The sequence below is a fragment of the Anser anser genome (assembly GCF_964211835.1).
Source record: "Anser anser genome assembly, chromosome: 20".
In the NCBI taxonomy this organism is placed as follows: Eukaryota; Metazoa; Chordata; class Aves; order Anseriformes; family Anatidae; genus Anser; species Anser anser.
The window spans coordinates 4,778,124-4,804,525 of record NC_139741.1 but is presented as its reverse complement, the minus strand read 5'-3'; the positions used below and the strand labels follow the sequence as shown (position 1 = coordinate 4,804,525).

The following is a 26,402-nucleotide window of genomic DNA, read 5'->3' as shown; positions in this document are numbered from 1 at the left end:
AACAGGATCCAATGAAGGCAGAGGGAGAGTGAGGGAGGCTTTTCTGGTAAGGGCCAGCTTTGCTGCCTGTTATTACAGCTATAAATAACAGGACGGTGATGATGAAGGGGCTGACAAATGGGACTGAAGTTTTGAGGGAGTCATTAAATTACAAGTTTGCAGGTGGCTCTGCAGATTGTATATCGATAGGGATATTAGCACAGCAAAGGGGTTTGGAAAGAGTAATGTTATCTCTGAGCGTTTACATTTTTTTAAGGAAGAAATATGTTTGGTTTTGTTGTAAAACGTTAAGCAGAAATTCTTTAAAAAGCATTTAGCTACTTCAGTAAAATCAACAAGTAATTTCCTTTCTTCCTACTGCTCCTTGGAATACCTCACCTCTCACACATGCTTTTTCACCTGCTTCTTTCACCCAGGATTTCTTCATTCCGAAACTTCACAATTTGTTTACAAAAAGCCACGAATAGCAGGTCAGTGAAATACTGCCGTACTTTAGGTGGCAGATTTGAAAAAGAAAGTGGAAAAACAGAATGGGGGCAAGTAAGAGTAGCTGATTGTTAGAGCAACGGCAGCTTTGCTACAAGTGGTTGCCAGTTTTCAGGGACTTGTTCCAGACAATTAAGTGGAAAAAAAAATAAAAAAAGAACCCATTAAAAATGAAAATCATAGGGTTATAATTAGCGTATTCCTTTTTTTTTTTTCCTTCTGGTCCCTTAATGATAGCAGCAATCAGCCAGCAGCGTGCCATTTGCACCATCTCAAGGATAACTCAGGTATTGCAATTCCAAACAGATGTGTATCAAAATCGACTTTTACTTTCCCATTAATTCTTGTGGCAGTACCTTAAAAATGTTTTGTCAATTAAGTTTCTTCCCTTAAATAGTAGTAGAGATGTATTGTTTTTTGGTGAAAATAGCAACATCTAATTTGTCTTCTCGCTGTACTCCCCTCTTGCACTCCCCCTTTCCAAAATAAACAGCTTTGGTCGTGTTAATCTCTGCTTAGCTGCAGACAGGAAAAAAAGCCCAGCAGGTTAGTGTTCTGGCATATTGCAATCGTTCACGGTCTGAAGAGGACAAACACCACCGTGCCTCACCCCCTAAACCTTTCTTGAAATCAGAGCACAGTATTTTAATGCATGAGCGTCCAGCTGGGGATGAGTCCCTGTGGTTTGGACAGGAGGCTTTGGGAGGTGGGAGGACAGACGGCAGGAGGAATCTGCGCCTTCCTTTGCATACAGGGGTGGTTTCCAGTTCACCGCTGCTGGGAAACTGGAATGGATCACTTATCCTACCCTCTTACGTGAAATAAAAGCTCTGCGTCTGCTTTGTTTCTCTCTGCTCTCTGCAAAATTATACCTTTTTTAAAGTCGTAGCATCACGACCTTTGTCTGAGGTTATCCTCTGTCTCAGGCTCTGCTTAGAGTAGGTTCTTTGACCAAGTTCTGCAACACTATGGCACACCATTCATCAGCTAAATTGCTTTCATCTGGGCTTATTAGTGGCCCCCAATATCAGCATTTGATTATTTTTGTAGGGTAAACAAAGCTGCAATGTGAAAAACAGCATATGAAGAACACAAAACCACCTTTCATGACTTATCCTGGCCTTTTTGTTCCTTTTTTTTTTTTCTTCCATTAATGTCTTCTGCAGCAGCATGGTTTTTGTTGTTGTTGTTTTAATTTCTTGCCAAACAGTCTGGAGCCTTTGGGGCGTAATATAAATAACAGACTTAAGATTTCAGGCTGACCCCTCAGCATTAGGACACTCATTTAACCCATACGTAAAAACTTTTGGGTGCTGTACTGAGTCTGTTCCAGAATTCCAGTGAATCTTCCGTACATCAGTGGGCAAAATCCTAATGATTTAGGGAAAGTACAGAAAAACAAGAGAAAATGAACCAGACCTCCCACGAGACATACGTTCAGACACTTCCACAGTTCTCCACAGAGAAAGCAGCCGTAGATTCCAGCCACCAATGCCAGCACAGGAATGGGAAGCACCAGCAAAATTACCTACTAACAGTAGTACCAGCTGTACCGAGGGATTAATAGTAATTCTGCAAGCATGTTTCTGATTCACTGCCAATAAGAGGATAGGAGCAATCTTGAGAATAACATAAACAAATCCTAAAATATTTGTTTGTTGCTCTCTTTTGCTTAATTAGGAATCAGATTACATGTAGAAGCTATTAAGATTGGCTTTGGGATAAAAGAAGAAATCCTGATTGTCCTTCCCTGCTGTTCTGTACGCTGACCACGCTGGGATATACAGCTGGCAGGTAGATGGATTTGGAGATGTTTTGTTGTTTCCACCAGAGCATCGATGGAAGAATGCGATTCTGAGAACCTACAAACTGCCCCTGGATGTAACCTCACCTCCTGCCTCTTCCTTTCCTTGGTTAGCAGTGCTCATTATTTTCTGACTTCTGACTGAAACTGAGGAAGAGGACTTGTATAACATTATCTGTCAATATTTTCCAACTGTCCGAGTAACTTTGAGTTGTCACATGAAAACTACATGGCTTTATTGACAGAAACTGGAAAAGGAAACTAGGAAACTGTTAGTTGGCTGGTTCCTCAAAAATCCAAAGGTCTTCTTAAGAGCATGCAAAAGATTCAAACTAAACAAACAGCACAAACACAGACATGAATAATTGTTTTTCATTTTTTATTCTAACCTAATAACCTTATCAGCTTTATTTATTTATTTACTTTTGTGACCTGGGTTTACAGCTCCTAAGGCATAGAGCTGTCTTTGCCAAGAGACTACACCTGTAGCAAGCTGGGCTTATTCCCAAATGATTTCCATTCCGGCCATTGAAGAGAGTTTAATTTTTGATCTTTTCTGGAGCATTTCCTGAGGACCGGAGCTAAGCAGTCTGCTTCTCATTTACACACTCCCTTGCTGCTCTGTGCCGGAGGGGTGCTGGGCCGAGTCAGCTCCTTCCATCATCTCCGGGCTGTGAACTTCCACCAACACGAAGAGGCCGAGGTTCCCCGCATCCCGTGGTGCCTCGTGCTGCACGGCACGCAGACACCTTTCTCTGCCTCCGTACGGAGCACGCAGCCTCTCCATCACCTACTCAGCTGTCCTGATTCTTGATCCCCCAGCTGAGGGGTGGTGATCACAGCCCCTTCGCCCTGCCAGCACAAAAGGGCGGTGTGGTCCGGCAAACCATTGTGTCTTCTCTGAGGCAGCAACTGAAGGGCGGTTTCCCATCATCTCTTCACCAGAAAAATTAAGGACATGAAAATACACTGCAAGGAACTTTGATTCTGGATTTTTTTAACACTTAATATAAATAAGATGTTGTACTAGCTAGCAGCACCCAAAGTTCATTAGACCTGGATACTAACACAAAAATAAGTGAAAACTAAATAGTAAAGGAGGCAGTTATAGCTAATTACTTTGTCATTTTGGTTTTATTTTATTGTGCAAAAAGAATTTCTTCTGCTTTAGAACATCTCTCAGAAGACTGTGGATGTTTTTATTTTTAATTCTTTGCAGCCATACCCACACGAATACTACAAATCTAGGTGAAACCCAGGGCGTTTTCAGAAACTTTTCTGCCTTAAACTAGATATGATATCAACAGGAGCTGTTAATGGAACATCAGTTTATACATACTGATTGTGTGTTTCAAACTACAATTTACAAACAAGCTCACTTGCTAATAAGATACGAGCGTGCCTTATGGATAACAAGGATAGCTACGTAGCAAGAGACTGCAGCTAGTGATTCCTTCGAAAATCACAGGACTGGTTTTTGTGGATTATCATCACCTAGGCAGCAAAACAGAAAGTATCCTACCTAATTATTGCACCAGCCTTAAATTACAGATAGTCATTATCGTGAACCTTGGAACTGTTTGTTCAACTGCCCTTGGAGTTCTCGCAGCAGAAACACAGCTTTCATTTTGACAAACGTATTTCCCCTCCTTTTCCCCACTCCTAAAGAATGTATAAAATTGCTGGGCATAAATGCAAAACTGCTTCTGCCAGATTGGCTTCGTTTCCTATTCTGTGTTTTAGCCATGTGGATTTTCTGTGCTTATTTAAAGGAAAGGAAAAAAAAAACACACTGTTGTTAAAGCTGTACTGGGAAATATCTGGGCAAGTACTCCAGAGATAAGCACAACACCGGACAATACTTTTAAACACTCAAATTAACAAAAACTGGCTTGGAAACAGTTCTTGATTTACCAAACTTAATCATCAGAGCTGCCACATGCAACAAAAATGTTAGCCAGTTAAACTCCAGAGAAAAAGTTAATTGTCCTTGGCTGCTATAGTCCTCTGGTAGAAAGCGTAGAGGGAATAGAACTAGCGTAATGTCACAAGTAGAAAGATTTTGAAAAACTAAAATGCTGACCTTTTGGCTGAAAAAAAGCACCAAAAAACACATGCATTAGTCATAATGAAAATATTGTGCATAATACAGCTTCCCCAGAGATTTGGCTTTGTTTCAGAGCCACCAGGGTTCTGCATCAAGTACAGGGCTGTTTACTCGCCTTGGTGCAAGTAACAGCACGAGGCAGAAACTGTGCATCGCATACCCACAAGGGCAGAAGGGACCTCAAAGGATCATCCGGCCCATCCCTTTGCCAAAAGGATCAGCTCTGTCAATGTCACTTCTGAAATGTTTTTCTGTAACCTTCAACTGAAGATCTTTAACAATGGAGGGAGGCATCACATCCTCAGGCAATCCATTTTTTTCTATTTCTTATCACTAGAAAGCTTTCCTTAATTTCACTGACCCTTGTAGTTGAAACCCATGACTTTTTGATCCATTTATCATGAGCAGTGGTAAGGAACAATTCCCTATCTATGTATGAATTCAAAGAATGTGACATCTCCCCTTTTCTGACTCAACACCATGGTTCTTCCACCCTTTTACCACTCACATTTCCACAACCTCCACTCTTCCCACTCTAGAAGGGAAACCAAATTATAGCATCACTGTACTCCCAAGATGCATTCTGAGTCTTCATCTCCAGAACAGCTTTGTTACCTTTGCCAGAAATACTGCGGAGGACAGATTCTTAAACAGCATCATTCAAGTGGAATACGAAACCGCCCTGCTGCTGTTCCACACCAAATTGTTTTCCATCTAGGCAGCACTCCCACCCAATTCGAGAAGTGTTAACTGCAGCAAGTTTAATCAGCTTGAGTGACTCCTAGCTAAACCCTCATCTGGATTTCATTTAGCAAGCAACATACAGGCTTGCTTTAGCTTGGCATTTAATATACATATATACACGTACATACATATGTATCTTACACTAGATATACAAATGTATAATTTGCTTCCACAATCATGTAACTGTCTACCTCTGTAGTCCAAATGGAAGGAGTCAAACCAAGTTGTAGAGTACCACAGCCATAACAAACCTGTTTGCTTGCATTTGACTTAAGCAATATTTATCTACTACCCATGGTAGCTGGCAGTGTGGTTCTATATCCTCACTTACCCTCTTAGTTGCTTATGACTAAACTCAGGACAAAACAGGACAATTGTCAGGGTACGTAAAGACAACCCACCATTTTGTCACAGTTTAAATCGAAGTATTAGCACTGTGCTCATCACCAAACTATTCAAGTGTCTGTAGCATGTGAGATGGTGTTTATTTTTTATTTGTTCAGTGAGATAAGCATCTGTGAATACTAAGAATATAAAGCAACATGTTTTCCTGTTCACATTCTGACTTGCTTAGGTCTGTTTGTAGGTCACTGATCTTTCACATTCAATAGTTCCATGCGGCTCAAAAAAGAAACCAGAGCTGTACCAGTCACTTAAGAAAGTGTTTATTCAAAAGCTTCATAGCACCATCTTGTTTTTGAAAACATCCAAATAAAATGCAGCAATTTTTTTTTCTGTTGAGCATGACACTAACTCCACCTGTGAACATTTATGGTTGTTCTTGCTAATATAACTGAAAAATAGCGCTCCTGTACACACAGACATATCACTGGGCCTTGATAAGAGGTTATCCAGTCCCATCTCAATAATGGAAGAATAAAAACAAGTGAAACTGGAAACCAAGTTATTTTTCCCCCAATGCTGCTGAAAGAGAAAGCATCCTAAGGGTAAATTAGGTAAACCGTTCCTAAGGTTCAGCAGTGTCAATTGTATGTACCCTTCAAAACTTCTTCCCTTGGCAGAAAAATTAAAAATGTGAATGTATAAAATATTTTGGGCATTCTTATGGTATAAGACAGACCACAAATGGTTAATTTATAAGTATCTTGATGTATTTGTTCTAACACCTAGCTGTTAACTCTAAAGAATAGCCTTTTGTGGCCATCTTGTCTAGGGAAAACACTGATCAAAACAATTCTACTGAGTTACTATTCTGATTTTTTTATTTAAAATTTAAGATAAAATCAAACTGCCATTGACAGCACTTGTAATATATTTCATAGTGAGTTTTTTTTCCTTTTCCCTTTTTAGTTTTGCAGAGTAGCCTGAGAGCTTTAATTCAGACATATCAGTAAAGCGCTATTTCCCAAAGATCCTTAACTTATATTTCAAGAACATGGACCATGCTGAGCGCTTGGTCACATTATCATTTGGCTATGGCTTCCAACCACTCGGATTCTCTATTGCATCTACTTCTGGTTGACCATTAGGAGGCAAATATTCTGTAGTTCACTTGGCTAAAGCCCCCATAGGGTCCCAGGCTGGCAAAACAATCGGTTCCTGCTCCATCACTGCCAAGATGTCTTCTGGTACATGCTTCTTATCCACCACAACTTCGTACACATACTCAGAAAACCAGTCATCCATCATGATCAGGTAACCTGGAGATGAAAGCATTCGTTACAACAGAGAACCATTACTGAGACCTGAGACAGTGATGCAGTCACAAGTTTCACACATTAATAATCCATTACCAACAGGACCTAGTCATACTTCTGTATCTCTCAGGACTTATATAAAAAATCAAATAAATTAGCATGTAGGCTAAGTAGATGCACTTCATGTGCACTGAAAAACCAAGAAACTTACTAGGAAAATTACTAGGAAAAACAAGATCAAGAATAACTGTCAGTTTGACTTACCTGTTAGAATAAGCATTGGAAATACTTTAATAATATTAATTAGAATGCCTTGAAAACTTAGTCAGAATGCAAAACTACCTGGTTCTCTGGCTTTAAAAGTTTTCAGGATTTTAGTAAGAAAAGGGAAATTTTCCAGATGAATATCCAAGCCATTTCTTGCTTAAACCAAACTTTGCTGTTTCAATTCCTGCTGTAACAGAAGGCAGCTGTCTGCTCTCCTCAATTGCAGAGGCCTCTAAATCAGTTTGGCTGAACTAAATCTCAGTTATCTTCCTTAATGCAATTCTTATCAAGAATTTCATTTCAGTGAACAGCATTTGAACTGGGGAAAGCGCCATGTTTTGAGTATCACAGGTTTTAACAGAAAGCTACCACTAGAAACAAACTATTCAAAGAGAGCTGAAAACACAGCAGCAGGGAGAAAGAAAGCATTTAGAAGACAGATGAGAAGGCTTTATTATATAAAGTTCCTCGTGTCCTTATACAGTATCATCACAATCAAATGAAACAAGAAAATGTCCAATATGGACAATAAATGCATCTATCTACACCATCTTGTTTCTAAAGCAAGAGATCAGATAATTCCCATAAATTAAAAACCCTATCAATTGTAATCCGAGCTAGAAGCCATTTTGGAAACATTGCCAAAAGGGAGCTGCCTTGATTATTCTCTCTTCAGGATATGAGTTCTTGGGACACACAAAAACCTCTCACTCCCAAGAGCCAACAAGTAATTGCACCCTGAGAGGATAATGAACTCTGCTTCTGACATCCTGTATCTCAAAGCTTGACAGTGCTGATTAGTATCGCAGTGTCTGAACAAGAAGAAAACGCCGAGCAGAACTTCAGAACATGCAAATAAGTAAGGTCGCTCTTTGAGAAGGCCTGCGCTCGGTGTCACAATGAAAGCCATTATCAATTTGTTCATTACAAGGAGACAGACTTCATAGGCAGCAGCACCTTGCTCTAACAGAACAGAACACCTGAGAGTATGCTCCTCTTCGCATGAAGCTGGTCCACGTTTCTAACTTACCCAAAGGAAAACTTAAAATGCAGCACTCTGAAAGTAACAAGCTGCTGGATAGGGAGAGGTCAGCTGAGGACGTATGGTCTGAGAATTATTACCTAACCTAGCATTTGGGCACCTGAAAATAAAGCCCTTGCAAAGTTCCTCAAGGACCTCATACAAGCCACATTGTGCTCGTACCTTAACTCCTCCACGGGGAGCACAAGTTAGAGCCCATCATAATGCACTCATAGGATTATATTCGTATATGAATACGACACTGTGTGTACAGTTAAATCCTTAAAATGTCTTCATGCAGAAGTATGCAACAGTCAAAGAGACAAAAAGTCAGAAGATGAAGTCAAAAGATGACTTTTCTTGTGGTACATCTCCAGCTAGCACTTTCCATGCCAAAACAAACAAATGGACCCCTATCAAGTGGCTGTGATAACGTGATTTAGTGTTCCTCTTTGAAGACCTCCTGCTTGCTTTTAGTACAGATATCTGATGGGATAAGCTGGGTTCAAACTTCAGGAATACCATACTGTGTCTTCCAAACAAAGGAGTAAGCAGTATAATTAAACTTGCCTGTATAGCTGACAAAGTGCCAGTAAAACACAGAAAGGAAATATTTTACTGGGAAGTGACTTTTTTACCTCAAAAAAAAAAACAAGCAGTGTTTGTCAGCAGCTGTGTTCATTCCTTAAGGAAAACCAGATCGGATTCCAAGAAACTTTTACAGCAGAGATGCATGTAATTACAAAGTATTTAGCAGAAGGCAATGCTAGGCTGTTCCCAGGGCTTCCCTTTCTCCTGGACAAGCACTACCACAAGAATTCAGCTCTGCCCACACTGCTGAGTCTCAGCATATAAGTAACTTCCTCCCGAATACCCAAACCAAGAGTCACTCATTCCAGTCCTGTGCCATGCAAGGCCGGGGAAGCAGGGATCCTCTGGCACCTCAGACTGTGCTCACAGCAAAACACAAGGGACTCCATATGAAACACTCATTTCCTACCAAGTGTTTTTGTTTCGTGCTATGTTTTTAATGACAAAGTCACTCTGGTGTTTTGCTGCGGGCTGTACTCGATCATCCTGTCCAATAATCCAATAACAGAGTTGGGGCTTGCTCGTATCCCCCACACCCAACTGGGCCTCAACGGGGATGTGCCAAGTTTAACATCATTCTTGGCCTTTTCTTTACTAATGTGGACACTGGTTCTCTGCACTGGACTTATCCCAACACAGCTTCCCAACTTCTTAAAGCAGATAAGATAAAATTCACTGCCAGATTGACTCAGTGGTATAGCAAGAGAGTCAGGACAGGGTACAAATGCTCATCCTCCCACACCAGCTAGTACTGGACATTGAAGAGGGGACAAAGCAGGGCAGGAGGTGGAGGGGAAAAAACCCTGTTGCCTCTTCTGGTGTTTCAGAATGAGCTCCCAAGAATATGTCCAATTACTTTTAGCTAAACAGTAAGTTGTTGAGCCATACTCAAAATTATTAAGGGATTCACCTCCCTGAAAAAAAAAGCAGTCTGAACTAGAAGTCAAGCTTTCTAGTTCTGATAAGGGTTTCTGCCAAGGCACTTTTCAAGACAACTCCCTAACCAAAACAAAATACAGACAGTGAGCAAGACTTTCCAGAGACAGTGGTCTCTACCAGTGAGGGGGACAAACAAAATAGATAAGTGACAGTGACTCACCCAGGAAGTTCACACAGCTGGTGTGCACACAACACATGCATAGAAGGTGTGGACAGGGTGTATTCAAGTCACTCTGGAGTCCAGTTATGTTTGGAAGGAGCAACTAGCTTTTCTTAAGGAGTTCTAGAAGAATTCATTCTTGAAAAGTAAATCCGTATTTGGAAAAAAGACAGTGTCTAATGAGGATGAATTGTTGCTGCAAACCAAGTAGCAGCTCGGATTTACAAGGCTGGCAAACATTCAAAGTAAGGCTTGAGGACACCCAGGTATCTGGATTAGTGTTATTCCCAACTCAAAGTCTGAGACACTGCACTTGTTTCATTTGTAGGTGCTGTACATCACAGCCTCTGCAGCTCTGCCAGAACGTTCACTGATGCTCCTAGAGCCCAGCAGTACTGGCACAGGACTGCCACTGCTCAATCACAGCTCATCAGGTACAGCTTCTACTCTGATCTATCTACTGGAAGAGAGGGAGGTTTAGGTTGGGTGTTACAAAATTTCTTTACTGAAAGGGTTGTGTGGCATTGGAACAGGCTGCCCAGGGAAGCAGTTGAGCCACCATCCCTGGAGGCCTTCAAGAAGCATGTAGATGTAGAACCTAGTAGCATCGTTTAGTGGTGGACTTGTCAGTACTGGGTTAACGGTTGGACCAGATGATCTTAGAGGCTATTTCCAACCTGAATGTTTCTATGATACTACATTGCAGTTTGGGAGCAATAGCCAATATCCTGAAATTAAGCCCAGTTTTCATCCAACTAATAAAAAACAGCTCTGAACCTTGACTAAGGAACATATATGACAAACAAAACCAGAGATGTTGACAGACACCTATTAATTTCAGAAAGTTTTGAGTACTAAAAATCCATGCTGAGCAGTCGTAAAGCCAGCTGAGTACAACACTTCCTCCCTGGAAGCGTTCTTCTAACACTACCAGTAGCAGTCTACCACTGCAAGCCAAGTATCTGGAGCATCTCAAAATGAAGCGTTCAACAATAAAAGCACAACTAATCATGTATTTCTATGTTTTATTCTCTATATGTAAAGGTGTTTAACATTGCAAGATTTTTATTAGTTCATATTTGGAGAGAAGAAAAGTTTTGATACTTCAGTATTGATTTGTCTTCTTTACTTAATGCCATGTTCCAAAGTACATTTTACTACTGTCGGATTGATAAGCCTTGAAGGCTTAACATCAAAGTTGCTTGGTTTTGTCAAGAATAAGGATTTTTTTAATGGAATACTCTGCTCTGAACTTATACAGTTAACTCAGAACAGACTACACCAGACCAAGGGGCCAGAACAAATTAAGACACTATTCCAAGAATACTCTGTTTTAGTTTGCTACTCATGTATAAGATATCAAAAGTGTATAAGTAGACCACATCCTAAAACAAAGTTTTCCCAAAATAGTCTATTCCCAAAAGAAAATCCACAACATTTGGGATTAATCTGCAAGAGAAAGATGCTGTCAGCAGTGACTGTTGTATTATGCCCTTGCACAAACCAAAGCCTGGCTTGGCATGCTCATCAGAGAGGTCCCCATGCCACAACTATGTGCACATCCAGCCTGGCTCAGATGAGAAAAAAGTCACAGGTCCTGCGGCGCTCCAGTTGTTTAGGATGAGCTGACTGACTGCAGACCTCAGCAGAACAAAGACTCTCACACTGCCAGCCCCACTCACCTAGGACCAGGCAGGATCAGAGCTGCCCAACTCGACCAGGCAGAGAAGCATCGCTCCAGTCGTGCCCCTGCTGAGCAGGGAAGCAAGTAGAAGCTATCTCCTAAACCACTGCTCACTGTGACTCACCGTTCTGCCCACAATGCCTGTCCACATGCCATGCCAGGCTGGCTCATCTGCCCCGCTACAGCCCTGCAGAGCTTAGAAATCCTTTCTAAAGGTACAGTAGGGCAGGCCAAGACAGTCATCAACAGGAAAGCAAGTTCATGCAGAAACCTGCCACGAGCTGAACTGCACGTTAACTGTGGATTTTTTGGTTGCTAGTGCTTGTCATACCAGGGAGGAACACTGCAAGGACGCCACAGGTCATGTTTTTAGCATGGCTTTAGAAAGGCACCCAGAAGTACTTTTTTGTAGACAGATGTTAGAGCTAGAACATTGCAACTGTTCACATCACCATCTGGAACGAGCCAGACTGATTTGGTAAAAGGAAATTAAAAGTAAGTAAAAGCTTGCAGTGATTGATAAGCAGTGCTTTAAGATCTAAAACACTTGTGTTTCACATACGACTTCGGAAGATTATCCAAAAACTTTAGTGCATTTACAAGTACTGCAGTGAAGTCTTTATTTTCCCTTTCATACTAGAAGGGGAAATCATTTCTATAGTGCACACTGAGGCATTTCTTTAAAGTGATCCCATCTTATTTGGTACTGCAAATCATTTCTTATTTACTGTCCCCTTTTTAAAAGATTGTTTTACATGCCTGCTAGAATTCTTGGTATTTCAGAATAGAAGTACCACCATGCTTTCAAAGTAACACTACCAGACATCTCAGATGTGTGTTCTGTAGCAAAGGATTATGAGAAACAAAAGGTTCTGCTCTCTCCCTACTACAGTTGGCAAACTGCTACAAGCTGCTTTTCTTTTTCCAGCGATAATACCTGGCAATTGTCTTGTGATCAAGAGCAAACTGGCATATACTGCTTAGACAAACGAGCAGCTTTATACTAATAAGCTGGTCGACCTTTGATAACCTGTGATTATAAATTACTTTACCTTTATTCCCACGATCTTCACCCCAGGAGTTTTCCACTCGCCATTTTTCAAAGCAGTCTTCTTGCCCATCCTGTGACAAAGCAAGAAGATGACTATTAGTAGTGAAGGACTGAGAATTCATGGCAGCCAACCCTTTCAAATCTAAATGCAGCACCCGCAAACAAGAGCTCCACTCCAAAGTCCACAGGCACTGAGTTTCAGACAATGGCTCATTGCTAATGGTTGGGAAAATCATTTTCTTAACTACTTGTGTATCTGCTTAGATGAAGTATGAGTAAATGGGATCTAGATGACAAGCTGCAATAAATATTTAAAGAGAACAAACTGACCTAAATTCAAGTTTGGACTTAGCTGAAAGAATCTAAGGAGCCTTCCCTATCACCTATCAGTGCACTGCAAGCCTTCTGAAATAAACGCATCACTTCCTTGAGCTAGGAACCAGAAAAGGCACACAGGCAATAAAACAACTGTAGCCTGCTTTAGAACAGTATTATTAAGAACAAGTTCAAATCTATTAAGTACATAAAAGTACTGGAAACACATCCATAGGCTTGCTATGCCACAAAGCAAGCTGTTGGTACCTTAAAAAAATTCTCACAAAAAACCTGTGTCCCTTGAGGAACCAAGGGAAAAACAGCCTGGAAAACATCCTACAAATCCACTCTTAATATTTAAGTGAATGCTATTGTATCACTTCTATTCTCACTTTAAAATATAAGTCCTTAAAATTAGATGCTCAAGAGCTACTAGACAAAGCACAGATCAACTCTTGATGCTATTGGCCAGAAACTGGTATAAACTTGTTTACATATATTACATTTAGCCAAAAAGTGCATTTAATCTGCAATTTTTTACCTTGTAAAATTTAATACTTTTTTTTAAATCTTCAAAGCCTTTTTATAAAGTAGTAAATCCAAGGTATTGCATTTTTACAACCATTTATCAAAGCTCCTTTAGATTAAGCTCAGGTTTAATATTAGATAACATGTTCAAACAAGGTAGAAACAAAATAAAAGTAGATTACTATCCTTCAAACAAAGAACAATAATTTCTTAAAAGATCTTTTCATTCTATATACATATCTAAGAAAATCAGGTCATATCTGAGATTTTATGCAACTATACTTTTAGGTATGCAAAAGTACAAAGTTTGAAATATAGACCATAAACTATAGCCTCCAGTGAAGTGCGACCCATAACTGGGGATGTACAAACATCCTTCAGCCACAAGTAGACAAATAGGTTTTGAACACTAGAAATATATCATAACTGAAAAGCAATGAAAACTCTTAAAGATGTATTCATACAATCTAGTACATAAAATACAAGTGTTAAGAGCTCAGAATGCAGAGCACAGTAGAAAAACGTTATACTGAATAGTAAAAAGCAACTCAAATTCCTATGAATCAGCAGTCTCTGAAGTCTTCAAACTCTGGAGCTGAAGCAAACTTAAGTTACATGCAAGCTGTTATTTCTCAAGCCAAGGTCATGTTGGACAGGAAGAGACCACTTCAGAGAAACTTCAATAATGACAGCTTCTGGAAATAATGGGAAAGATCAAAACTGCAATAACCCTACAGTGTAAATATTTGCGTGGTTCCTTTTACTTCATCTGTGCTTTGTTATAGTGCCAGGAGCAGGTTTAGCTGTGGATTCACCTCAGCCTACTGTCTGCCATAAAGCTGCTTGGGACACCATTTTCCCCAATTGCACAAGGTTGCCAAAGGTTAAAATCGCTGCCAAGTGCCTCCTACTAGCTATTTTAACATAAGCATCATGCTGTAAAAGGTAAATCAGAGTAACTCATGCAGCGGAATTGGGTGGTAAATGCTTGCTGTTGTACTTCATTCCTTGCTTAGCAACGTGCATCAGAATCTGCATTTAAAACCAGTTAAGATAGCTTCTGAGACACCAGAAATCTAACTTCCTTTCCCCACCTCCAATAAGTTTGTGGGCAGAAGGAAAGCAAGCCTTTACTCGCCTAAAGTTTTCATACTGGTTAAATATTTATAATTCTGAACACAAGGCAAACAACAGTAAGGACAGACAACCTAGGCGTTGTCACACACGTGCTGAGCTCTAGCAGAACAGCTTATACACTGTGAATGAGCCCAGAACATATAAACAAGCTGCCAGAATATTCAAATACATCTGTGCAAACATCACAGTTTCAGGATGGAGACCCTACCTTCTCTGAGACGGCTGTCAGGACCATGGCATGGGTCATCATTGATTCTCCAAAGATCAGTCGTTCTGCCTTGTTCATGTTCTTGACAGAGACACCAAACACCAGCTCATGATTGAATCTGTTAAAAAGCCACATACACTGTATCAAAAAAGGATGCAGGGAATTCTCACTAACAAACCAGGGAATCAGTAGACTTCCCTGTGCCGGAAACCAGGGCACAGGCCTGCAAGTTCTGCAATTACAGTGTCAGAATAAAAGCAAAAGACCCATCGCTTTAGGGGTTTCTCTCACCAGATACTAGACAATTCAAGCGGGTACAACATATAACAGTCCTTTAAAGATGTGCTACAAGCGATTAAGATTTTAGCTAAGTGGAAAAACATTTCTGTTGCTCAAATACTTTTGTTTACATAAAAAGTGTATGTACAAATCAGTTTAAGCAGCCAAAGCTTGCTTTGTGTCCTAGCTAAGTATCCGAAGTGGTATGCTGTTTTGATTTCTACTTACATATTCATGTCATTGATTCCCAGCTTGCCATAGAAGTGCTTTGCAACATCACAGCCAAACCACACAGCCTACAAATAGAAAAAAGTCATGTCTAGGCCATATCCCAATGAGTTTTATGTTACAAGAGTTGCACCATGTCATCCACGAAAAGAAGCCAAACAAACCTCGCCATCCTTAATAGACGCTGCAGCCAATTTTTTCAAGACATCAACAGGCTGGTTGTTATAGAGCGTTTTCCTCCCTCCTACCATGTTGCCCAGGTACTCCACTGTGTACAGCTTGTTGTATGGGTTCTGAGGTCGAGGATCATTCACTAGACAAATCTGCCAACAAACAAAACATTATAAATTAAGGTGAAAGTTAACTGAAATCTTTGAGAAGAGAATCAGGGTGGATTTCAGACAATTACTTTTCTCCAGGCTAGCTGTCTGTCCCATAGAGAAGCAGCTTGGCTGAAGTACTGGTTTCACTTTTTATTTTAGTTTTACCAGTACACTTCCAATTGTAGCATAGGAGTTTCACGTGTTATTCCTCTCCTCTAACGGCTGTCTTACAGCTTTTATGACTGATTTGATCATTGCATATTATTAAAAATCATTGAAGTGCAATGCAAGGTCACAGCTAATTGAAGAGCACAGCACAAACAGGAAATTGGGAAATAAACACAGGGCCACCTGACTTGTGGGAGCTGTACCCATCCCACACGGCGCAGTTACAAGTGTGGACAGGACACTTGCAACAGGGGAAAATAAGCTGGGGTGTGTGCTTAGAAGCAAAAAGGTCTTTGGAAGCCACTGCCTTTCTGCATCCCCAACCTTGTCCTCCATGTTGAAGTACGGCTTCACGTGCTCGTTGTAGAATTCCACTGGTGTCACAGGACCGTACTTGTGGTAGTTCTTCTCCTTGTCCCGGAACTCCCAGCAGAAGGTCTCCGGAGGGTTGCCCAGGCAAGTACTCACTATTCTGAACACCTGGGCAGAGAAGCAAACAGCTGTGAACCTGCCAAAACATGCAGGTCTGCCCCTCCTACCACAAAAATGCCATTGATGGATTTCTCCACATGAAAATCAACAGGAGAAACGCAATCTCAACGTTCATCTTGGAAGCACGTGAATAAACGTACACACATTTGCAGTTTTGTATTGTAGATGTTGCAACAGTTGAAGAATCTATCTGAAACGCCACAGGAAACCAGCAGAAGCTCGAACATCTGAATCCCAGGCTATTCTAGGAATGCAGCAGCCAAAAAGGAAAAGCCAATACACTGCCCAGTCTTGTTCCAATATTTTGTTAAGTAATTCTGAAGCTTCTCTATCAAGAAAATTTTCCAGTGCAGGAGGAATATTGCCAAACCGATTCTAAAAAAGCTTTAACAGTCAGCATTACCTGTTCTAGCAGGTGAGTTGCCCCGCACGGAGAGACACCAGATCTTCCAACACGCATACATTTTATGTGAAACACATTTTATCCCAGTGTTTCCCATACTAATCCCTTTTTCCCCTGTAATGTTGATTTGGATTTCAGCGATGGGCCTTTGCCTCTTTCCAAAATCCTAGAATAATCTTCTCATCTGCTTTAATACATTTAACAATGCCTCCATTTAGGGTTAAGCTGGCAGATTATGTAATTTAACTGAAGATCCCCATCCCGACTGACATCCTTTGCAGATGACAGCTTTCTACTGACTGTTTTTACCACAAGAAGTTGGAGATCAAGTCAACCTCCCTATAAACCAGACTATAAAAGAATACTTAATCTGTACTGTATTTTCTCACAGGGCTTATAAAATGTGCTATCTTGTAGGCAGTAATCAGATGACTGTCTTTAGGGATATTTAGCAGGATCTGTCACAGCTCATATGGGGACGGAAAGAATTCAATCATTTAAACAAGTTTTAAACTGTTTTACTCCAGCTGAAACTACTTTACTTCAGCTCTGCCCATCCATATCTTCAGTGCAAGACTTTTCCTTGCAAAGAACCAACAGTTTTAAAGTAAGAGAAGGGGGAGTCAAATCTAAACTGCACCTTCTGCACTAGGATTCAACTCCTTTGGTTTGTGCCAGCTTTCCTAGGCTGCCAGCCTTCATGTCACTCTCACCAGCTTTCACAGGAGTGGAGACAATACTTTTTCCCAGAGCTGACTTACTTTTTCTGGAGCCAGCTGAGCTGATTTATATGATCCCAAGGTACCATAGGAAATAGTTGTTAATTAACAAAGCTAGACAGCCTCCATAACCACACGCACTTTTTTTTTTTAAAAAAAACAGAACTGGGATTTACTACCTTTTTTTTTAAACTCAGAAACAAAAACTCAGGCTTTAACAGCACTTATGGGCTGGCTCATTAAGTGCTTGTAAATTAGGAGTTGTATGCAGTTTCACACACTAAGAACAACCCCAATTCTTAATAGGTTTTCTGCCCTTTTTCATTGTGTTCTGAGGATGAGTAGAGAAAAATGTTTGGAGCGATCTATGGGGTTTCTGTGTTTTAAGCAGTTTGTGCTGATGGCAAATGTGTGCACTGCTCATGCTAAGTAACATTTGCTATTTGGCTGTGTACAAGATGCAAATAAAGGTGTTGCTGCTCCAAGCAGCTTAATGAAAACAAATGAATAGATTAATTATGGGTTGAAACTAAGGTGTGGGCTTATGTTTTTACTGGAGGAACTCACCTTTATTTATCAACAAATATGTTAAGGAGCAAATTTAAATCCGTAATCTACTCTAAATATTTAATGTTGCACACTGCACAAAAGGTAGCATTTGCTGTGGATACACCCACATTACCTCAGATAACCTCAGCTCTCACCACTTGTGGTTATGAAAGCCAAACAAGAAAAATGCCTAAAAGGAAAGAAACAAGCAAGCAAGCTCCAGCCAGAGGAAGGAAAGTGATGGAGACGAAAGTCTCAAGTTAACAGAGGCAGTTAACTGCGAATGACCTCCCTCGATTGTTTTTTCCACCACACCCTTCAAAGGACAACCCTTACTATCAAAAAAGCTTCCTCCATCAATGCCCATAGGAGACGCATTTAAACTAAAAGGTGACTAGTATCACTCTGGCAACAACTGGAACCAAGATAAGGCAAAGATGTAGTGGATTGTGCTAAAAAACAAAACAAGCAAGGAGAGGAAAAGGAGGCTCCTGATAAGGAAGAGTCTACAAAGGAAAACGGTGAAGGAAGAAAGTCAATCACATGCACTGCACTGATTTCAACGTCTGACCTGTTGTGCTCTAGTTTGATAAGGAGAATGTTTAAACACTTCTGGAGTGAATATTTAATCCCACGTTTCAGTGCGGCTGCCCTGTTTTAGCTAGAGCACCACCTCCCAGCATAAGTGAGCTGAGACTTGATATGCAAATAAAACTTCACAGAACAAAGGCAAGTTGTTTTGCCACTTATGAAAATAGATGAACAGCCACTTACATACAAAAGCATGAAATAAAAGTTGTCTCATACTTATCAAGCTAAGTGTTCTTAAAATACACAGGTGCAGTTGCACATTCCAGCTACAGCATTTATTTTAAGTGAAACCACTGAAGTTGCAAAACACTACTGCAAGAGGAAGTGCTGTGTTAACCACAGAGAACTAAGTATAACCTTTTTTAGAAAAAAGTTACAACTAGTTTAATGAGCCTCTAATGATAGTTCCAGGATCCTTTATCAAAGGGCAAGAGGCTCTAAACAAATAAAGTGACATTCTAGAGTGAACTGTATGTCATCGCCCTCAAAAAAGAACATTGCCAGCCCTGGGAAGCTCGATAGCTTGCTGTAAAATTCTCCAAGGGCTTTTGAACACACACTTTGGACAGAAGTTACATTATTCACTTTTGGACTAGCTGCTGATTTGCAACATACACAAGGGCAGGGCAGGCTCAAAAATCAGAACTATTATTGATCTTAAGGTATACATTTCATAATATATTTTAGTTTCAATAACGTAACCCAAGGAACATCTACAAGTTGCCTTTTTAATTTAACCTTAAGATTATATAAAAGCTACAGGTCTTTAAGTGAAGACATTAATTAATACTTGTATATTAATGAAACTGCTTAGATCTTGGCAGAAATGTCCCAAGTAGGTTTTGCCTAATCTCAATGTTTATTTGGTTGCAAAAAAAAAAAGACATGATGAAAATACTTGATTTCTTGAGACATCTAAGGACAGACATTAAAACCACTGGGTCACTCTGCATTATGCTTGAGAAACAAATGAAAAAATTTTACATGTATGCACCTGGCTAAAAAATTCAAAGTAGCACACCCTCCTGAGCTTTTAAAACTAACTTCTGCTATTTAAACCTCAATTACAAGAATTACAGAATAAGAACAAGTGCCACTGCCGTGTTCAGTGAACAGATGGAAGGCCAGCCACTACACAAACACCATTTCCACAGACTTACTGACTGATTTGATTTTGAGTTAATTCCCACAGCCAAAACCAGATGCTGTGGTTCCTTCCTCTGCTGCTCCCCAGTACCAGATCACAGCTGGATTCAGCCTGGCCTTTAGCTCACATCTTTCCCACAATGCAGAGCACTGACTTTTGTTGTTCTTTTCTGCTCTCTTGTGGGGGATTTCTGTAACAACACTTGTGCTGTAGGAATCTACGCTCAAAACCATCAGAATGCAGTTTTAAATGCTAAGAAAGAGGCAAGTTGAAAAAAGCTTGATAGGTTGCTATTTTGATCTCCGTTAAGATACAAAATGCTGCCCTTTTTTTTTTCTACAGAAATGCATCAATCTCAACTAAGTTCTGGAATCTAAATTCAGGATATTTGCCTGGAAGCATGAAAAATCAGAATGATGTAAGTAACAAGCCACTAAAAAACATTTAAATACCTCTAACTGTACTGCCGTACAGAACATCCCACGCTAGGCAAATAAAGGCACTTGTTTTGCTTGATCCTGATAGCTATAGAACAAGAGTGAGCAAAAAACCCCTCTTCCATTCTGGTGTCCTGTTCCGAGAAGACTAGCACCACATTTACCTCTTCTATCATAGTGTCCATTGCAGCACAAAGTTCTTCCTTAATTGTTCCACTCGCCACCATGTTTCTCAGCCGCAAACAGTACTCTCTCATCTGTTTAAGGAGAAAGCCATTTTAAGATTATGAAAGGTGCTGCCTCATCAGTCTTCAGGACTTATCTGGTTGTTACAGGCACCCATTTTACTCTAACATGTTTTCAAAATGAAGAGAAAATCCATTTCAGAAAGCCTTGTGAGAATTCTTTAAAATCAAGATAATTGTTTAAAAGTAAAAGATCAGCAAAAAAACCACAAATACTTGCAATTCAGTTGCTATTTTCCAACTACTGATTTGCAGCTTATAGCCATTAGCTTTTCTTAAGGCTTGGTTTCTCTGCTCCCTAACATAACCGATGCTGCAACATCCATACACATCACCACCTCTGTGACTCACACACAGACCATCTCCATACTATAAAATTTATTTTGCAATTCTAATGCATAATTGATCTCTTGGTTGATAAAAATAATGGAGCATTTCCCCACTGCATGCAGAATTGCAGTAGGAAGAGTACATGCCTCCCATTACTGTCACCATCCATAAGGCCGAGAAGCAGTGAGTGGGGCTCCCTCAAGACCAGCTGGTTTCCAATGTTCAAGACAAGAATAACATTAACACCACTGTTATGTCTAAGCTCATTTCAACACATTTTACATTTTTTATATGTATTTCAAAGGGCAATTTTTTTCTGAGCACAGACCATATGAACTGGAAAAATCAAAGCCTGCTGTAAAAAAAGCTTAAATTGCCTTTTTAATCTAACAGCCTACACTAGCATCTCCCCAGATAAATTCACTTTTGTAGTTCAGAGCACAAGTTTACACCTTCCTTCAGATAAAGCTGCACACACTTCCATACTGCAAGCTCACTTTCAAGATTTAGTGTTTCTACAATATGTATTTTTGATCTTTAACACCAGATTTGGCAGCAATCTTAAGAAACATAGGCATACTGGTAGGTGAACACTGAGGGGGCAGAAGAAGAATCACCTACATGCCAAGTGCTAGTTTTCCAGAAATATACTTAATCAGCCGCAAATCGAGAATCAACTTTTCAGAGGTTTGAGGATTAGGAGCAATTGCTACTAAAACTATGGTGCATTTTCAAGCTACTGAAGCCTGCCAATTGCAATCTTCCATAAATGCAGTTTCCTGCTCCATATTTCAAGATTAATCTCATTCCCTTGCTACAATTTTAAGCTGTTTTTTGAACAAAAAAATTGCTGAGATGCACTTGATACTTCACTCAAAAAAATGATGGAATACCTGGAGCAGGGTCATTCCTACTCCCTCTCCTTCTTTAATCGTAAGATCTGAACCAATTTTACCTTATGATTCAAGATTTCATTCATCCTTCTAGTAGCCTCTGTAGTATGAGACTCCGGGAAGTATTTCTTGGGAACCACACCATACTTTTCTAAAAGAAAGTAATAAAGGTATGTGTTAACAATTGTCTTTTTGCCACAACAGATGCTAGTGTTTCTGCTCATGCACACAAAAAAAACTACATGGTTGTTTTCTGTGCAGAGACTTTATAAGAGAAAACTCTCATTTAAGTTATGAATACTCAAAGTTTACATCTTCCTTTGACAGAATCCTGACCTCAGATCTGCACTCCATGCAGGTCCCAAGAGGTGGAATCCCTGAGTAGCCCCATATCAATTCATCTGACGCTTTAAAAAGCTCTAAACTAGTGTGCTTTTTTTTTTTTAAAGATCTTTTTCAACAGGAAGAAAGCTTACTTGAAAATTAGCTTCCAGAAATATCTTCCAGAAAAATTGGGCCTCTTATGAATTATTCCATGTATTTGATCTAAGGTTAAGTGACTAACTTCCCAGTTTCCTTTCCTCCTGAACATTTATAAAACATCAGCAACAGCTCAATTATTTCCAACATCATGGTACTGAAGATCACACCATGCAAGCTCTGGATGTAGCAGCAGCATCCAAAAGTTTTCTCTGCTTTGTTTAAACATTTGTGAGTACTTGTAATGATTGAATGGGGAAAAAAGTAACCTCCAGGCTTCAAATAAACAAGTTCCTTTTGTCATTCTAAACTTACATTATGAGCTTGTGGCTTTACAAGGTGTCACAATGTTTCACCATACAAATGAAAGCAAATGCTAGTCTAATTCAGACACTAAACATCTCCTTAATTATTGCTAAGGATGATCCTACCTAAACTGGATCTTTGTAAGACCAGCACTGCCACATTCCACATAATTTCCCTCTGACTGATCTTTGTATCACCTTTCTTCAGGCTGCAACTCTGAAAGCCGTTCTACTTCTGCCTCGTGGACACACCCTGGTCTAACAAAGTTTCTTCTTTACCAGGTACACTGAATTGTAAATATGGATATAAACAAAGGCAGCATGTCAAATTATAACTGAAATAACAGGGGACTGAAACACGTTTAGTAAACAGACAATCTGGGGTATCTAATTACTTCTGCTCATTTTCTGAGCTTCTATCAGCAGCAATATGCAAAAATGAAGATCCCAGAAAAGATTTAAGCATAATATTTCAAAGATAACATGAAAAAGATCATTGATTAAAAAAGGCAATGGCTAACAACATTGTGCTTTTTAGCAAGCTTCCAGGTCTCGCTCTGATTCTTCTTACTCTGACAGCTTACAGTGATCTTAAAGATCAATCATCAAGGTTCACTGCTAGTTTTTCCTTTTCCTATCTGGGTATTAAGGAGATGGGACAAGAAAACCCATGTTTATGAAAATTCATATCCTTTCTTTCTGCACTAGTAACATGAAGGTGATTATTACTTGAAAGGAAGTGTTATTAGGAAACAGGTTAGCTGCTTTTTGATGTGGTACATTAGAAACTTAAAGAAAGCAAAGCTGGAAATCAGTAACAAAGTCCAGAAGAGCTTACACAATTCTCCAGGCTCCTTCTAACCTGCCATGTTTTCCATTAAACATTAGCAGAATGCTCCAAGAGACTACAGTACTAAACTTTCAGGCATAGAAAAGTAACAGAGCCAGTAAGCTTTACCTTCAGAGCTCTGCTATTACTCCTCACGATGCATAAACCTGCTTTCAGTCTATGTGGAAAGCCTCGTAGCTTCTGCATGGCTAACATTACCACAGCTCAGCTCAAACAGTGGTTACAGGGCAGTTTAGGCAAAGCAACCCAAAGCGAGTACGTGTACCTAAAGCAGGAATCTGAAGTTCTTCTTTGTTGAGTATTTAGCAGAGTATTGCTTTAATGATGGTAAAAGTAAGGTAAGCATAAGGCAGTTAACTATTGGCCCTAAGCAAGATTATCATCATTTCGGCTTTATCATTTGTTCAGATCATCAATTCTGTTTCTTACTGAGTGCAATGTGACAGCTGCCTGCGTGCAGACTGCTGATGCTAAAAAGAATGTGTTTTGAAAGAACAAAAAACATAGCTAGGTAACCACAAATCGCAACACACAGGTTTTAAGGTAACTACACAGACAACCACTTCATTGCAGATTTAGTTATATCACAGACATTTCAAGCTCGTTTTTGAAAGGTAACAGTGAAAAGTAAACACAAACCTCTGTTTGAGGTTGTCTGTGGTGCCAGCCACTATTTGACCTACGTAATCCTAGTTTTAAACACTGTAGAGCCAACCCAAAATTGTGTTTTCACTCCTTACCTCCCAAACAATTTAGGAAGTGCTCCCAGCAACCAATTCCCTTACCTATAATGTTAACCAACATATCCCATTGTCCACCATCATTTGTGGGGTTAGAGAGCAGGAATTGTACCAGTCTTCCTTCTACAGGCTCCTTTTTCTGAGCTGTTTCCACAAAGGCATTTAAATAGTAGTAACAGCGTTCGACCTGGGAAGAACAGACAGGATAAATGTCTAAGTGTGATGTATGCATGACTGCATTCCCACATATTCCGTTCTTTGGAAGCCTGCACATCCACTGACACTTCCATTTTCCCCGCAGTATTCCTATAAGCTTACTCTTGTTACAGACCAAGTATTTACAAGTGAGTGAGTACAGAGCTTGAGGGTGGGGGAAACAGGAAACGTGAAACAGAAGTTATGTAACGAAGCCTGGCCCAAACTAGCACTAGATTTTCTCAATTTCCCTTAGGGAAGAAAGCAAAGGCACAGCTCCCAGATCAGCAGGTCACAAGCACTACTGAAAGACCGCTCAACAGAAAATTACAGTTACATTTCCTGCTGGGCCTCCTGCAAATAACTTTGGAAATACTCAAAGTCTCTTTCAAGTGTTTTTTACTTCTCCAGAACATCAAGATCTTTACAACTTCCTTTGCAAGCTGGAAGTCCCACTGTGTGCTATCCTAATTTAAAATATATATTTAAGGAACTTCTGGTGTTTCTTATCACGCGTGTTTTCCATTTGAATTAAGACAGTCCAACCTAGAAGAAATTCCGTCCCAATACTAAGACCAATAGCACATGCAGCGCTAGCAGGCTGTGACCTGTACCACCGTACCTTATCCCAGAAAAAGAGGTACGACTGGCTGAATTCAAACTCTTCGATGTTGTACTTTTTCATGAAAGGAAGACGCATTGCATTGAGACAGGAGAAGATCCAACATCTCCCTGAGATCAAAGGAAGAAGAATTAAACCAAAATGCTTGTACTCAAATCCGCACAAGGTCTTCAAACACCAGATTCACGATACCATCCTTTCTGAAACCTTCGGCCCGCTGTCCTGGCTGGCACTGTAACATACTGAATAACTAAAGCCGAGAAATCTTGAAGCACACAGGTCTCAACTACTTCATTCTTATTCTTTACAGAAGGCAAATATCGGAGGTGTGAAGACAGTAACTGACTCAAAAGGATGCTGTGGGGATTCAGTTTCAGCTCTCAGAAGCATTTGGAGCAGATGTTAGAAGAGTTTGGTGGCAACAAAAGCCAGGTAAGGCTGAAAACCCTTCTGGCATACCGCTACAAGTGAACTGCCCTGCCTTGAACCATTACAAGCCACCACTGATCCCCAGCGGGCACAAGCCTGGCTGCAGCACTCACTCAGCTTTTTGTTCAGGATCCCACACTGACACCCCAAGTCCCTCAGAGCGGGGCACACCAGGAACAACCCCTGAAGGGCCCCCCCTTGCTCCACACCCCCGGGAACACCTTCCACCTCCCACCCCAAGCCCCGTTCCCCCCACAACCACCCCCCCCAAACACTTACCGGAGTTCTTCTGGTTGGTGACGGGCTTGCCCTCGGCGGGCAGGGCATGCTGGAAGACCTGCACGGTGTCCTGCACCACCTGGCGCTGCAGGCACACCTCCAGCGGGTCGTTGCACGTCGCCACGTTCTGGGCCAGCAGGAAGCGGGGCTCGGCCCGCAGCCGGCGGCTGAAAGCCGCGGCCTTCTCCGGGCTCAGCCCTGAGGGACGGGGGGCGGCCGTCAGCGGGGGGCCGGGACCCTCGGGGCCTCCCCCGGGTCCCCCCCCCTCACCGGGACCCCCTTCAGGACCCCCCCCCCTCACGGGGACCCGCCTCAGGACCCCCCCCTCCCCTCACCGGGACCCCCCTCAGGGCCCCCCCTCCCCTCACCGAGACCCCCTTCAGGGCGTCCCCCCCTCACCGAGACCCCCTTCAGGGCGCCCCCCCCTCACCGAGACCCCCTTCAGGGCCCCCCCCGGACCCCCACCGTCCCAAGACCCCCTTCAGGGAACCCCCCCCCCGGGTCCCACCCCTCACCGAGACCCCCTTCAAGGCCCGCTACCCTGGACCGCCCCACCCTTATGGCCCCCCACCCCCCAGCCCCGTTGCCATGGCAACCGCTCCCCCCTCCCTCCCAGACCCCCCCCCAACCCCGTTGCCCTGGTAACCAGCCCCCCACCTCCCCCCAGCCCCGTTGCCCCGGTAACGGCTCCCCCCGCCCCTCACCGCGGGCGTTCATGGCGCGGGACGCGGAGCGCCGCACACACGGCCGGGGCCCGCGGCGGGTCGCGCGGCCGGGCGGAAGCGGCTCTTATAGCCCCGGCACCGGAAGCAGGAAGCGGGGCCCACGCCGCGGCCTTGAGGGGAGGGGGGGGCGCGCTGAGGACGGCGGGCGGCGAGGGACAAACTTGTGCCGGGCCGCGCGCGCTGTCCCTGAGGGGGCCGCGCGGGGGTGCCTCCCCCCTCCCCATCCAGCCCCTCCCTCCCCAACCTCCCCCCTCCCAGCCGCCTTCCAGAACG

General features: G+C 41.7%; 1 protein-coding gene across 1 annotated transcript; it reads right to left on the bottom strand.

The window, feature by feature from the left end:
• Window positions 1–5,790: 5,790 nt before the first annotated feature.
• On the bottom strand, window positions 5,791–26,258 carry BLMH (bleomycin hydrolase). The gene is made up of 12 exons (XM_083806451.1): window positions 26,109–26,258; window positions 25,405–25,602; window positions 24,697–24,806; window positions 23,925–24,066; window positions 21,567–21,655; window positions 20,201–20,293; window positions 16,023–16,178; window positions 15,372–15,530; window positions 15,208–15,275; window positions 14,701–14,818; window positions 12,514–12,583; window positions 5,791–6,802 (listed from the first exon to the last, which is right to left on the bottom strand). Exons 1-12 carry the CDS (start codon window positions 26,119–26,121, stop codon window positions 6,651–6,653), a joined length of 1,368 nt encoding a protein of 455 aa, XP_083662577.1. The 5' UTR covers window positions 26,122–26,258; the 3' UTR covers window positions 5,791–6,650.
• Between the last annotated feature and the right edge of the window lie 144 nt (window positions 26,259–26,402).